At 50.9% G+C, this 14,083-nt stretch overlaps 1 protein-coding gene across 4 annotated transcripts in view; it reads right to left on the bottom strand.

Moving 5' to 3' along the window:
• Positions 1–11,053: 11,053 nt before the first annotated feature.
• Positions 11,054–14,083, bottom strand: part of EML2 (EMAP like 2) — a 33,326-nt gene continuing 30,296 nt past the window's right edge. For all 4 annotated transcript variants that reach the window (XM_043600459.1, XM_043600458.1, XM_043600460.1 and 1 more), the window contains 5 exons: positions 13,793–13,890; positions 13,272–13,359; positions 12,575–12,670; positions 11,804–11,934; positions 11,054–11,473 (listed from right to left, as the gene is read on the bottom strand). In XM_043600459.1, the coding sequence (XP_043456394.1) occupies positions 11,348–11,473; positions 11,804–11,934; positions 12,575–12,670; positions 13,272–13,359; positions 13,793–13,890 (539 nt within the window). In that variant the 3' untranslated portion in view covers positions 11,054–11,347. The remainder of the gene's footprint in view (positions 11,474–11,803; positions 11,935–12,574; positions 12,671–13,271; positions 13,360–13,792; positions 13,891–14,083) is intronic.

Genomic DNA, 14,083 nt, shown 5'->3' with positions numbered 1-14,083 from the left:
AACCCAACCAGAAGGCGGAGGGCGAAGGACCCCCGTGGATGGAGCGGACACAGGCCGGTCTCCCAAGGTCCAGGGCAGGAGGAGACGGGCTCAGCGTCACTCTGGGGGGCAGGTGGAGAGAATCGCCCGGCACTTTTTCCATGCAGGTCTAAGACCCGGCACAAGGGGGCGACAGAGCACCGGGAGCACCAACGAAAAAGGCTGTTTCCAGAGCGTGGGCCACACAGAAAAGGAGGCTTTGATTTGAGAGCGGTAGGAAACTGGCTTCTGAGACCTGGGGGTCTGGAGGGGTGATAGGATGGCTGAGCGGTACCGGCTGCGTAGGAGTTCTCCAAGTGGATGCATTCCGACTGGGTGTCAGGATGCAGAGGGAACCGCCTGTACGGAGGCTCAGAGGCATGAAATGTCGCAGGGACGGGCAAACACTGGTGGTACAGATGGCTGGAGATAACAGATGGGGACAGGAGAGGCTTCTGGCTGGAAGAGCAAGGAATAAGAAAGGATTGGGGGGAAAAAAGGGGGGGAGGGCGGCTGACATTCAATGACCGCTGACTAAATTCCAGGCACTGTGCTAAGCACTTGGTGTGAATACCTCATTTAATCCTAAACAACGGCAAACAAACACACCTACACGGAGATGCCATTTCACAGATGAAAACACTGAGGCACAGATGAGGAAGTTGAAACGCAGGAATTTTGGCAATCGGGTTCCAGTGCTCTAACCACTGGTTGGCTATTTATTTCTCAGGGTGGGAAATCGAGGGTTGAGGTGTTTGAACTCTGACCCCCTTTGTAGAAGAGACTTTCAACTCGCTCACACAGAGAACTCTCGTATTCATCCAGCAAACATTCCCTGAGCCCCTGCTGTTGTGCTGGGCAGCGCTGGGGACACAGCAGTGACCGCAACGGCCCTGGCCCTTCCCTTCCAGGACTGGCAGCCAGTGTGGGGGTGACAAATATCCCTTACAGTGACACTTCGGCAGGTGGGAGGGGGGTGCTGGAAGCCAGAGGGGCTTTGTCACAGTTTTGGGGGGAAATAGGAGGGAGGAGAAAACTATTAGAATTTCTACCTGAAACACTCCCCTCACTTGGTTCATTTCTTCCTCATCCTTCAGTGTTCCACACTGCTATCCCCTCCAGGAAGCCCTCCTGGTGCTCCCTTGGTCTTCCTCTGCCCCCTCAGGGTCATCATTGTCTGAGGATGGGTCTGCCCTCCCCAATAGACTATGAGTACCTTGAGGGCAGGGCTGGGGCTCTGTCCCTCACCACTGTGCCCAAGCATTGCCCAGCTTAGGGACTGACCTAGAATAAATATTCTCCTTGCATACATTAAAGAATTCATCCGGGGCGCCTGGGTGGCTCGGTGGGTTAACTTCAGCTCAGGTCGTGATCTCATCGTTCGTGAGTTCGAGCCCCGCGTCGGGTTCTGTGCTGATGGCTCAGAGCCTGGAACCTGCTTCAGATTCTGTGTCTCCCTCGCTCTCTGCCCCTCCCCTGCTTGCATTCTGTCTCCCCCAAATAAATAAATACTTAAATTTTTTTTAATTTAAAAAGAAACTTGTGATTCCTGCCTATATGATAATCTATAATCTTTTGACCTTTTACAAGATCTACAAAAGTATACATAACCCTGTAAAAACTATTCATTCTCTGGAGCATGTTTCCCAAGCAGCTGTCCTAACTTGGGCTCGAATAAAACTCTCTTTCTTAGTTTTAGGGATTCTTTTTATTTTTAAAGAAGTTTTTAAGTTTATTTATTTGTTTATTATTGAGAGAGAGAGAGAGAGAGACAGAGAGCACAAGGACTGGGGAAAGGCAGAGGGAGAGAGAGACACAGAATCCGAAGCAGGCTCCAGGCTCCGAGCTGTCAGCACAGAGCCCGGCGCGGGGCTCGAACTCAAGCCGTGAGATCGTGACCTGAGCCAAAGTCGGACGCCTAACCGACTGAGCCACCCAGGCGCCCCTTACCTGTTCTTTTAATACTTGTATTCCTGGGGCACCTGGGTGGCTCAGTCGGTTAAGCGTCCAACTTCAGCTCAGGTCATGAGCTTGCGGTCCGGGAGTTCGAGCCCCGCGTCGGGCTCTGGGCTGACGGCTCAGAGCCCGAGCCCGGAGCCTGCTTCCGATTCGGTGTCTCCCTCTCTCTCTGCCCCTCCCCCGTTCATGCTCTGTCTCAAAAATAAATAAAACGTTAAAAAAAATTAAAAAAAAAAATACTTGTATTCCTTGGGCAATGGGATGGCCATACATGTCATTAGGGCGGCTGGAGATCTTAAGACTCCCGTGTAAGGTTTCCTTCCAAATAACCAGGTATGATCCCTCGATGAACATAAATCCAAGATTTGTCTGACCGCGTGCTTCCCGAAAGGGACCGATTAGATCTAATTGGGGCACTCCCCTAACGGGGGACCACTGTCCTGAGGCTGGATCATGGATGAAGCTCATGAGAACGTTGTGTGAATTAGAAAAGAGTTCCATATTTTCATCTTTTCTCCGTGTCTCTCATATGCCCTTCCCCATTGGCTGGTTGGTGTTCTCGAGCCTTCTCTCAGATGGAAACTACCTCTGGCTTAGATATATAATGTTTCATGTGATATGAAATAGCTGCCCCTTCTTGGGGCGCCCGGGGCGGCTCAGACACTTGAGCGTCCAACTTCAGCGGAGGCCATGATCTCACGGTTCGTGGGTTCAAGCCCCGCGTCGGGCTCTGTGCTGACAGCTCGGAGCCTGGAGCCGGCTTGGGATTCTGTGTCTCCTTCTCTCTCTGCCCCTCCCCTGCTTGCGCTGTCTCAAAAATGAATAAACACTAAAAAATCAACAAACAAACAAATAAAATAGCTGCCCTTTCTTAACAAAGGTCAGGACCTCCGCCCGACCCATTAATACTGGATCTAGAGGCTTACCAAGGGTATTATTGTTGGCCACCCCGTATATCAGCTCCAATCTCTGTGGCATTTCAGTCCGTTCACGGACACCCATTCCAGTCTAGAATGCCATGGAGAGGTGAAGGGAGGTCGACATCCCTTCTCAAGTGGCACAAAGGTGTGTCCAGAGCGGTCAAGGATGAGGGATGTGTCCCCCCCCCACTCTGAACCCCAAGAACCTTCGCCAACATTTCCTGATGGGACGCCATTCAGAAGCTGAGGGCGATTTGGGTACCTAGGGACTCCTAGGTAGTTAGTGGACTCTCCTCGTTTACTAGGAATTAACCATGGCATCTGCTTCCTCGATCCCAAAGGATCCCTTCTTGGACCGTCTCCTAACATACTGGCGTCGATTTGGATGTAAAAAAAAAAAAAAAAAAAAAAGCACCAGGGCCACCTGACTGCCTCAGTGGGTAGAGCCTGCGACTCTCGCCCCCTGGGGTTGCAAGTTTGAGCCCCATGTTGGGTTTAGAGCCAACTGGTAAATGAATGAATGAATGAATGAATGAATGAATAAATAAAGGAGGCGCCTGGGTGGCTCAGTCGGTTAAGCGTCCGACTTCAGCTCAGGCCATGATCTCACAGTTCGTGAGTTCGAGCCCCACATCAGGCTCTGTGCTGACAGCTTGTGATTCTCTCTGCCCCTCCCCACATTCTCTCTCTCTCTCTCTCTCTCTCTCTCTGAAAATAAATACAAAATTTATTAACAAATAATAAAAAAGGAAAGAGAAAAAGCAGCAAACCCAACCCCCAAAGGGCACAACAACTCTCTCTCTTGCTCGCTCGCCTGCTCTCACATCTCAAGAGTGCACTTTTTGCCTTTGATATACTTTCCCGCTGTGCCGCATGTCTGTCCTTGAATTCCTTCTCCTGGGGAGACCAAGAACCCTCCGCCACTCCTTTGGGTCTGGCTAGGGGACTCTGGGGGTCTCCCCAGTTCCCCCGGCAACATCTTTCGGGCAACCACAAAGGGACAAGGTGACAGCAACCCTCTTCGTGGCTGAGTCCCCAGCTCTTGCTTCCTTGCCCTTCGTTGCTTAGTCACTGTTCTCCTTTGTTCCGCTCTCTCTTTTGATCTACAGGAAGAGGCCTAAAAAGGACACCTCGTGTGCTTCCTTCCCTTCTCTTCTTTTGTAACACTGTTGGCCTCCATATAAACTAGAGGATGGGAAAGTCTGCCCAGAAAAATGTCCCCACATCCCACGTGGTCAGGCCTTTATGGCACTGTGCCAAAACCCTGATCTGTCCACTTGCCTTTAGGGGGCCCGAGGACACCCCTCCTCACTCTCTACTCTTTTTTTAACGTTTCTTTTCTTTTGTTTAATGTTTTTATTTTATTCTTTTTTTTTTTTAATTTTTTTTTCAATGTTTATTTATTTTTGGGACAGAGACAGAGCATGAACGGGGGAGGGGCAGAGAGAGAGGGAGACACAGAATCGGAAACAGGCTCCAGGCTCCGAGCCATCAGCCCAGAGCCTGACGCGGGGCTCGAACTCACGGACCGCGAGATCGTGACCTGGCTGAAGTCGGACGCTTAACCGACTGCGCCACCCAGGCGCCCCAGTTTTTATTTTATTCTTGAGAGAGAGACAGACAGACACAGTGAGAGCAAGGGAGGGGCAGAGAGAGAGGGAGACACGGAATCCGAAGCAGGCACCAGGCTCTGAGCCATCAGCACAGACCCCGACGCGGGGCTTGAACTCATGAATCGTGAGATCATGACCTGAGCCGAAGTCAGATGCTTCACCAGTGGAGCCACCCAGGCACCCCCATATGTTTTTTTTTAATTTTTTTTAATGTTTATTTATTTTTGAGACAGAGAGAGACAGAGCATGAATGGGGGAGGGGCAGAGGATCTGAAGTGGGCTCTGTGCTGACAGTAGGGTGCCCAATGTGGGGCTCTAACTCGAGAACTGTGAGATCATGACCTGAGCAGAAATCAAGAGTCTGTTGTGGGGTGCCTGGTGGCTTACTTAGTTAAGCCTCTGACCCTTGGTTTCAGCTCAGGTCGTGATCTCACAGTTTCGTGGGTTTGAGCCCCGCATTAGGCTCTGCACTGGCAGTGTGGAACCTGCTTGGAATTCTCTCTCTCTCCCTCTCTCTTTGCCTCTCCCCCACTTGTGCTGTCTCTCTCAAAATAAATAAATTAAAAAAAAAAAAAAAAAGAGTCGCTTAACCAACTGAGCCACCCAGGTGGCCCTAAATTTATTATTTAAAAAAATAATCTCTACAACCAATGTGGGGCTCAAACTCACAACCCCGAGATCAAGAGTTACATGTTCTACCGACTGGGCCAGCCAGGTGCTCAGTCACCCCTGGGAAACTTTCTCTTAAGGTATCCGTGACTTCCAGAAATATACCAAAGCGTTCCTTTGTGAACAAAGTGACACATTTAACTTTTCTCCCTGCCTGAACCCTCCAGAATTCAGAAACTCTTCGCGGGACTATTCTTTCTTTCAAGACAATTACAGTTATTTGCATTAGTTCGATAAGAATCTGTTCTCCTCGTAACAGGACACCATTGGAAACACTGGTTATATTACCCAGGCTTTGACTGGAATGTCATATATGAGACATAGACTCAGCTACGACTGGACAGCTTTAAGGTACTAAGGTTGACTTTATGGAAACAAGAGAATCCTATGGAAACGTTGGCCTGATTGATACCTTGCTTACAGAGCTCCTGGCGGCCTTACCAGGTAAGTAAAGAATATCACTCCCTGGAAGGTGTCCGAATCTCAGGATATTTTGGAGACCTAGAGAAGAGGAATTCACCCAAATCTGCAGGAATTGCAAGCGAGTCTGATGACCAGCATTTGGCTTGGCTCTGACCTCGAGAACCTATTAAAAGTTCAATCTAGGGGCACCTGGGTGGCTCAGTAGGTTGAGCGTCCGACTTCAGCTCAGGTCATGATCTTGCGGTTGGTGAGTTCAAGCCCCACATCGGGCTCGCTGCTGTCAGCCGTATAGCCCTCTTGGGATCTTCTGTCCCCTCACTCTCTGCCCCTCCCCCGCTTGCGCTCTCTTTTCAAAAAGAAATAAACATGAAGAAAAAGACATTACATTTAAAAGCTCAGTCTAGAGATTCCTTAGGAAAAGTTCCAGCAAAGTAGATTTTAAAGGATCCCTATGAGGGGCGCCTGGGTGGCTCAGTCGGTTCATCGTGAGACTCTGGCTCAGGTCCTGAGTGGGTTTGAGCCCAGAGTGGGTGCTGATGCAACTCTCCCCCCGCCCCCGCCCCTCCCATAGTCTCTCTCTCTCTCTCAAAATAAATAAAAGCTTTAAAAAAATAAAGAATCCCTATGATTAATCACTGTTCTTTCTGAGCTTATGTAAATAACTAGGTCAAATTTTACAAATGAGTTAGTCTTGATGCGGCCATCTCTGGAAATAAGGGTGAATTTAGAGAGAAAAACTATGTTTCAGAAATGCATCCTTATGGATGTTAGATTCAAGTTTTCGTCGTCTTTCAGTGTTCGTTGTTTGGGGGCACCTGGGTGGCTCAGTCGGTTTAGCGGCGGGCTCTTGATCTCCGCTCAGGTCTTGATCTCAGGGTTGTGAGCTGGAGCCCTGCGTTGGGCTCCATGCTGTGTGAAGCCTACTTAAAATATAAATAAAGTAAGTCGGTAAATTTGTTGCTTGCCTAAGCTAGACAACGTGAGGGGAAACTTCAGAGGTATTGCCACTGTAGCTCAAATATAGACAATCTTTATGCCTATTCCTCTGTGGGGATAATAATTGAGAGCCCCGTGGGTATATGATTATTTTAACAGTTGGAAGATAAGATAGACTTCCCGACAGTTGTGAAACTCAGCTGTCAGCTTGATAAATTCTATGTGGCCAGGATAACAAAATCACTCCTTAAAATGTCAGAGCTTACCCTATGGACTTGTGGAGACAATGGATGGCCCCAACATCTTTCTTTCTTTCTTTCTTTCTTTCTTTCTTTCTTTCCTTTTCTTTCTTTATCTTTTTTCAACGTTTTACTTAATTTTGAGAGACACAGCATGAGCGGGGGAGGGACAGAGGGAGAGGGAGACACAGAATCCAAAGCAGGCTCCAGGCTCTGAGCTGTCAGCACAGAGCCCAGGGCAGGGCTCCAACCCATGAACTGTGAGATCATGACCTGAGCCAAAGTCAGACACTTAACCAACTGAGCCACCCAGGTGCCCCGGCTCCACCTTCTTCTTCTTTTTTTTTTTTTTTCATTTTTTTATTTTTTCCCACCTTCTTTATAACTGGATTGGAGAAGGGGTTTGGGGATGCCCTCATCTTCTGGGACTAGTCACCTCCCGCTTACCAGCAATTCCTCACAATGAGGATATTGTCAAGGTTAGACATCAGGCAAAGAGGACTTCTTCATGGTTTTATCCCTTAGCCATATTTGTCCCGAGGGCCACCCCTACCGATGTAAAATTACAAATAGAGGCTTTAGCCAAGCATACAGCAGCCATCATTAACTCAACCCAACATGGAGTCACCCACGAATTCAAAAAGAAGCCCTCCGAAACCAAACCCTTGATTCATGGCCCAATAACGCTCGCCCAATGGGATGGCTCCCCACAGAATCCCGTGACCACGTCATTACTCTACAGGCAACTGTTTGGTTTGCTACCTACTAGACAAGGCAACCAGGCATCAGACTGCGTCCTCCGGTTGCCCCTGCATTGATTCTCTTAAAGACCCTACACTGTCACTTCATGATGGGTTAAATTCCTGGCCGGGAGGTGGACTGTGGTCCACCCCAAAGGGTCTTCTTACCACATTGATAATTTTTATTACAATATTCATCCTAAGATGTCTTTTTGGCTTTGCTCTCTCCTATTGTCGAGATACATGCGAGCAGTTCCTGACTCCTTCGTCCAGCCAACAGATGATCCCTGCCCCTCAAAACAAGTTCACCCCAATGTCTTCTCTGCACTCTACAGCGATGGTCTTCCATTGTTACTTGCCGGGACAGATAGCGACCAACTTAGGTCCATAGGTAGGGACATCTCTATGACCGCTGTCAGCTTGAAGAAGTCACAGAAGATGTGCCCTTTGCCTTTCTACAACCTTGAAGATTCAAGGGCCAAAGATTGGTCATTGGGGGCGGGGGGGGGTGTGTGTGTGGTGATGAGGGCTAGAAGCAGGAAAATGTTCACCTTTAACCGAGGCTCACCTGCATAGTTCCGATAAGGATCAAATACGTTCTGGTCGCTACCTTCTTAAAGGGTCTCATGACTGCCTGTACGTCTCATCGATAGTTAATATCAAACTGAATGATAAGCACCAGAGAAATCTTGCGAAAGTAGTTTCACGAGTAGAAATTCGAAGAAGACGCTCATGATCTGATACTCCCTGCAGGTTCTTTCCCACCTTGAGCCCTAAGCACATGACCACCAGCTTCAGACGGCGAAGGTGCGGCTCTTTCTGCCCACGGGTCTTGTCCACATGCTACTTGTATACCCATACTAGCTTGCGCCATAAACCATCTCAAGAATTCTTTCTTGACCATCGCGCTCAAGGATTGCGCAACAAGCGGCTGAAATAGGTTCGCTCCAGGGAGTCAGTGGTCACTAATGAAGAGCAAAGACTTACCCTCCTTGTCCTAGGGCAGCTGCTGGGGTTGGCAAAACTCGATGCCTCTGCTGAACTAGTTAGTCCTGGGCGCCCAGCTTAACCTCGTGGTTCCTCACTGCGGGATGGACACCACCACTGAAAACACACAATGCTTTCGGCCAGCCAGTCAGCCTCTTGTGAGATTCTGGTATGCTCTCCCCCTCACGCTTCTATTCACTGCTGCAACACCCTGAATCCCGCCACTCCTCCGGCCCCGCCAGAAGAGACCTCACGATTGTCTTTACCTCAGTTAGGTTAGCTTCTGTAGCTCAGATTTATTACAGGCTCCCACTGAGACCTCGGACCTATTGTGTTTTATTGACGGATCTGGATCACACCTATGGTGGTTAATTTCATGTGTCAACCTGACTGAGCCCCGAGGCGCCCAGGTATTTGGTGGAACATCACCCCATCACCCGGGGTGTTCTTGGATGAAATTAACATTTGAATGCGTCGGTTGAGTAAAACAGATTGCTCTCCCCAGGGTGGGTGGGCCTCATCCAATCAGTTGAAGGCCTCACTAGAACAAAAAGGTGGACCTTCCCCTGAGTAAGAGAGAAACCCTCCTTCCTGACTGCCTTTGAAGTGGGACATTTGGTTTTTTCCTGCTTTTGGATTTGAACTGAAACATCAGCTCTTTCTGGGTCTCTAGCTTGCCGACTCACCCTACAGCTCTTGGGACTTGTCAGCTTCTATAATCATGAGCCAATTCCTTATAATAAATCTCTCCATCCCTCCTCCTCTCTCTCTACCACCTGTCTTTGTAAGGCTTGTGTACAAAGATGGCCTATATATACATATAAATATACCCATATATATATATATATTAATTTATTTTTGAGAGAGACAATCCCAAGCAGGTCCCGCCCTGTCAGCATAGAGCCCAATGAGGGGCTCGATCCCACAGACTGAGATCATGACCTGAGCTGAAATCAAGAGTTAGAGGCTTCACCGACTGAGCCACCCAGGTGCCCCAGCTTTTACGGGTTTTTTTATGTTCAGAAGAAATCAAAACAATAGTATTTTGTGGCAGGCGAAGATGAGAAACTCAAATTTCAGTATCCATTAATCGGTTTGTTTGAACACAGCCGAACTCGCTCATGTCGGTGTTGTCTCTGGCCACTTTCACATGACAGTGTCGGTTAGTTGGGACAGAGACTGGGTGGCTCGCAAAGTGTAAAATATTTACTATCTGGTCCGTTAGGGAGATGGTTGGCCAACCTCCGATTTAACTAGTCTGTGGTGTGAGAAGTCAGGGTAGTGGTTGCTGTGGGGGGTGATGTTGGTGAGGGGGCCCGGGGGGACTTCTGGGGTGCTGGAGAGGTTCTGTTTATTCATCCGGGACCTGGCTGCATGGACAGGAACAGCCCGTGAATTCAGCAGACTATACATTGTTGATGAGTGTACTTCTCAGTATGTATGTTCAGTATCGATGAAAAGCCACAAATTTGCTCAAGGTTACAGACACTAAGATGAGAAGTCCCCAGGGGCGCCTGGGTGGCTCCGTCGGTTGAGCGTCTGACTTCGGCTCAGGTCATGATCGCACGCTCCGTGAGTTCGAGCCCCGCGTCGGGCTCTGCGCTGACAGCTCAGAGCCTGGAGCCTGCTTCGCCTCTCTCTGCCCCACCCCTGCTTGTGCTGTCTCTCTCTGTCTTTCAAAAATGAATAAACATTAAAAAAAAAAATTAAAAAAAAAAAAAAAAAGACGAGAAGTCCCCAAAGAGGACCCTGACGATGATATCTGGGTCCAGTGAATCCAGCTGGGCCCCTCCTGGCCCACCTAGTTTTCATGACCTGGCAACTTCTTTTTATCATTTATGCTGGATAGAGCTGGGTTGCTGGCTCTGGCAACCCGAGTCCTCATACCCCACCTCCCAGACATTTACGGTGTCATCTGCCCACTTGCCTCAAAGGTTTCCTTGCCCTGCGTCAACCTGTGGTTCGGGTGGAGGTTTCCACTTCTCACACTATCCCACCTCCCTGGCCACAGGGATTGGTTTGGTCCCAGGCTGAGCTTCACCCAAGGGGAGCCAATCAGAGCAGACTAACCAGCAGGCCAAGTTGATTGATCTGCAGATGAGCCAATCACAACTTTTCCCTGGGATTTTTTTTTTTTTTTGATTGGAGGCCCAAGGCTGGTAGACGATGAGCTTTGAAGCTGCTGGGTGCCTTGTGTTCGTGGGGTAGAGGATGCAGGTTCCAGAGAAAAATGCTGACTTGCAAAAGGTCGGGGAAGGTATGGAAGTATCCCGATTGCCCTCAAATCTTTGCTTCAATGGCCCTAGAGCCCGGAGGCACATCTGCCCTTCCCTATTTGGCAATGTGGGCCGACTGAGCTCTCTTTTGGTCCACATTAGAGCCAGCTTGGTTTCTGTCAACCTCAAAGACCCATAAAGACCTAGGTAATGGTCCCCCATCACACTGTGATAGACACACACACACCCTGCCCCATACACATGCTTAAAGACACTGAATCTGGGGACACACACACACACACACACACACACACACAGACCCTCGCACTCCACTTCAGTGCATGTGTCTTTATTTCTGGATGATATAAAAGAATAAACTTAAAAAAACACTCCAAACCAAACACCTTAATGGCTCCCCCAAAGCAATGTGACCCCTCTTCCCCCCCACCCCCCGATAAATAGAGACTTCTGTCAGTCTACCCTCCCACCCCCATAACCCCCTCTGCTATAGACATACTCTGGTTATATATTACTCTACTCGGCAATAGACATCTCCCGAAAATAGAATTCCTGCCCCGTCACCTGACCCTATCCTGGCCCCATGTGCCCAGGACTCTCGTCCCCAGTTCAGACCACCCGCCACTGCAGCACACTGGTGTCCTTGCCCCCTGTGGTCAGGGCCACGCTGTCATCGCACAAGAAGGCCACATTTGTCACGTGGCTGCTGTGTCCGCCATATTTGTGGCTGAGGGCCTGTGACAGGGAAAGAGAGAAGTGAAAGAAGGCGATCTGTCTCGTTCCTGGCTGTATCCCCTGTGCCAGGCACATAGCAGGTGCTCAAGGAATATTTCTTGCATTAATAAGGATCAAACAACCAAAGCTCCCGGAATCGCAGACACTCAGAGCAGAGCGTTGGCACTCTGGACTCTGAAATTTACCGACTTTTAGGTTAAGAATGACCCTTGGGCTCAAGCCACTGTCCTCCTCGTACAGATGGGAAAGCTGAGGCCTGGAGAGCGCCGCCTCAGTCTTGCCCGCAGTGTTGCTCATCCCCACCCCGCCAGCCCCCCCCGGGGGACTCACTCGGGGCTGACAGCAGGGGTAACTAAACAGGTGCACTTTGCCAAAGTCATCAGCTGAAGCCAGCAGCTTCCCGTCATGGGAGCGGGCCACGGCGTTGATGTCGGTACCGTCGGCTCCCTCAGACCAGATCCCTGTGGGCGAGATGAGGGGTGGGTGGTGGTGAGCGGTCAGCCTGGGCCAGGGACCCCTGAGGTGAGCAGGCCCCAGCCCCGGGCTCCCTGCCTTCCTCCCAGCCAGCCTGGCTTGTCGGCAGCCAGGGAGGAGAACTGGAATCATCTTTTGTAAACGTGTATCTGACCCTGGCCCCCCACCGCTCCAAACCCTTCTGTGGCTCCCTGGTGGCCTTGGAGAAAGCCTGGGCTTCCTAGCATGACCTCTGAACTCTGCCTGACCTGGCCTGCCACGCTGCTCCAGCCTTGTCCTCCCTAACGCTCCCCTGCAACTCCACAGCGATTTGGCCATCCTGCCTTCTTGGATTTCTCCAAATGCCAAGTTCTATGCCACCTCCAGGCTTTTCGTACAGGGTACGATTTCCTATCCTAGGGACTGCTTTCCTTCTTCACTGCTTCCTCATCCTCCAGGTCCAGCTCCGATACCCCCTCCTCCAGGAAGCCCTCCTTGACTCCCTCCCAGGCTGGGACCAGATGCCAGCCCAGTCCACACCGGTCTCCCGCCCTGGGGATAACCAACAAGAGACGATGAAGACCACCAGAGAAGGATGTTGCTTGGAACCCCTGTTCTCAGTGGGACCTCCCCCATCCCAGAACTTACCAAACACCCCAAATCCCAGGACACAAGTGGCCGTGGCCCATTCCACATTCCTCACAGCATCGACACTAGTGATCTGCTTACAGGTAGCCGGGTCCCCTGGGGCAGAAAACAGGGGGAAGGGTTCAGAGCAGAAAGAACTGGGTCGCCTGGGTGGCTCAGTCGGTTGAGCGTCTGGTTCTTGATTTCAGCTCAGGTCATGATCCCTCGGTTTGTGAGTTCAAGCCACACGTCAGGCTCTGGGCTGACAGTGGGAGCCTGCTTGGGATTCTCTCTCTCTCTCCCCGTGCCCCCACTTCCAATAAACTTAAAAAAAAAAAAGAAAAGAAAGAAAGAAACAATTACTGACTTAACCCATCCATTTTATAGTCAATGGGCACTGAGGTCTGAGACAGGAGGCTAAGGTCCTAGGGTTTATTCCACCTCTCCAGACTTGGCCGAGGGGGCTAGATCCTGGGTGGACACACCCCAAGCCTGAGCAGGGGCATCTGCTTAGAGACCTGTACCTCACCCATCCCACCAGGAAGTGGAGGAAATGGGAAGCCAGGAGGCCAATCAGAACAGCCCCTGAACACAGGAGCCAGAGGACGGAGACTTGAAAGCCCCTCCTCCCTTCCTAGAAGTCAGGGAAGTCTATGTAAATCGCACACGTAAATAGGGAGGCTGGAGGAGGGCCGCCTTCGGCTTTCAGAGAACTCACAGTACAGGATCTCGTAGTCCCCGGAGTTGGTGACGAAGCAGCTGCTGTCCTGGGCCCAGTCCAGGTGGGTGATAAAACTGGAATGGCCCTGCGGAGGGGGAGGGAAGGGGTGGAGTTAGAGCTCAAGCGGGTAGGATTAGACCGGGAAAAGCGGAAGGCAAAATACACAGGTAGGGGGAGAACACAAGGGGGCTAAAGGAAGGATACACAGCCTTTGGAGCGTGGGGGCGGGGCCAGACTACCATGGGCGGGGCCAGACTGCGATGGGCGGGGCTAGACAGAAAGGGCTTAGAACACAGGGGGAGTTTAGAACGTGGGCAGAGCTAGACACAGAGGGGCTTATAACACGGGGGTGGGGGGTGGGGGGTGGGGTAATGTGTGGGCGGGGCCATAAGACTCCTGGTTGTGATCAGGGCAGTCAGTAGAGTGTTGAAGCTGTGCTCCCTTGAAGTAGAAAATTGGTTAATTCTGCGGCCCCTGGTAGGGGTGGCGGCGCGGGCTGGGGGCCACTGCCCACTCACCGAGCACTTGCCCAGTCGGCTGACCTTGCGGCCGCCCTGGTCCACCGTGTACACGTACACCAAGTTGTCGTGGGAGCCCACGGTCAGGTACGCCCCGTCTGGGGGAGGGGGAGGGGGGGGCTATGAGGAGGCACCCAGGCTCTACCCCCTTCTCTCTCAGCTTCAGCCCCCGCCCCCGCTATGCCAGACTCCTCAGCTGTCCCAAGCTCCATCCCCGCTACAGTCCTAGACCGGCCCCTAGGCCTTGCCACACAGGTTCCACTCCTTCCCCCTGCTAGTAACTGAGCCTCA

This window comes from Prionailurus bengalensis, chromosome E2 (genome assembly GCF_016509475.1).
Source record: "Prionailurus bengalensis isolate Pbe53 chromosome E2, Fcat_Pben_1.1_paternal_pri, whole genome shotgun sequence".
Classification (NCBI taxonomy): Eukaryota; Metazoa; Chordata; class Mammalia; order Carnivora; family Felidae; genus Prionailurus; species Prionailurus bengalensis.
This window is presented reverse-complemented; position numbering and strand designations above follow the sequence as displayed.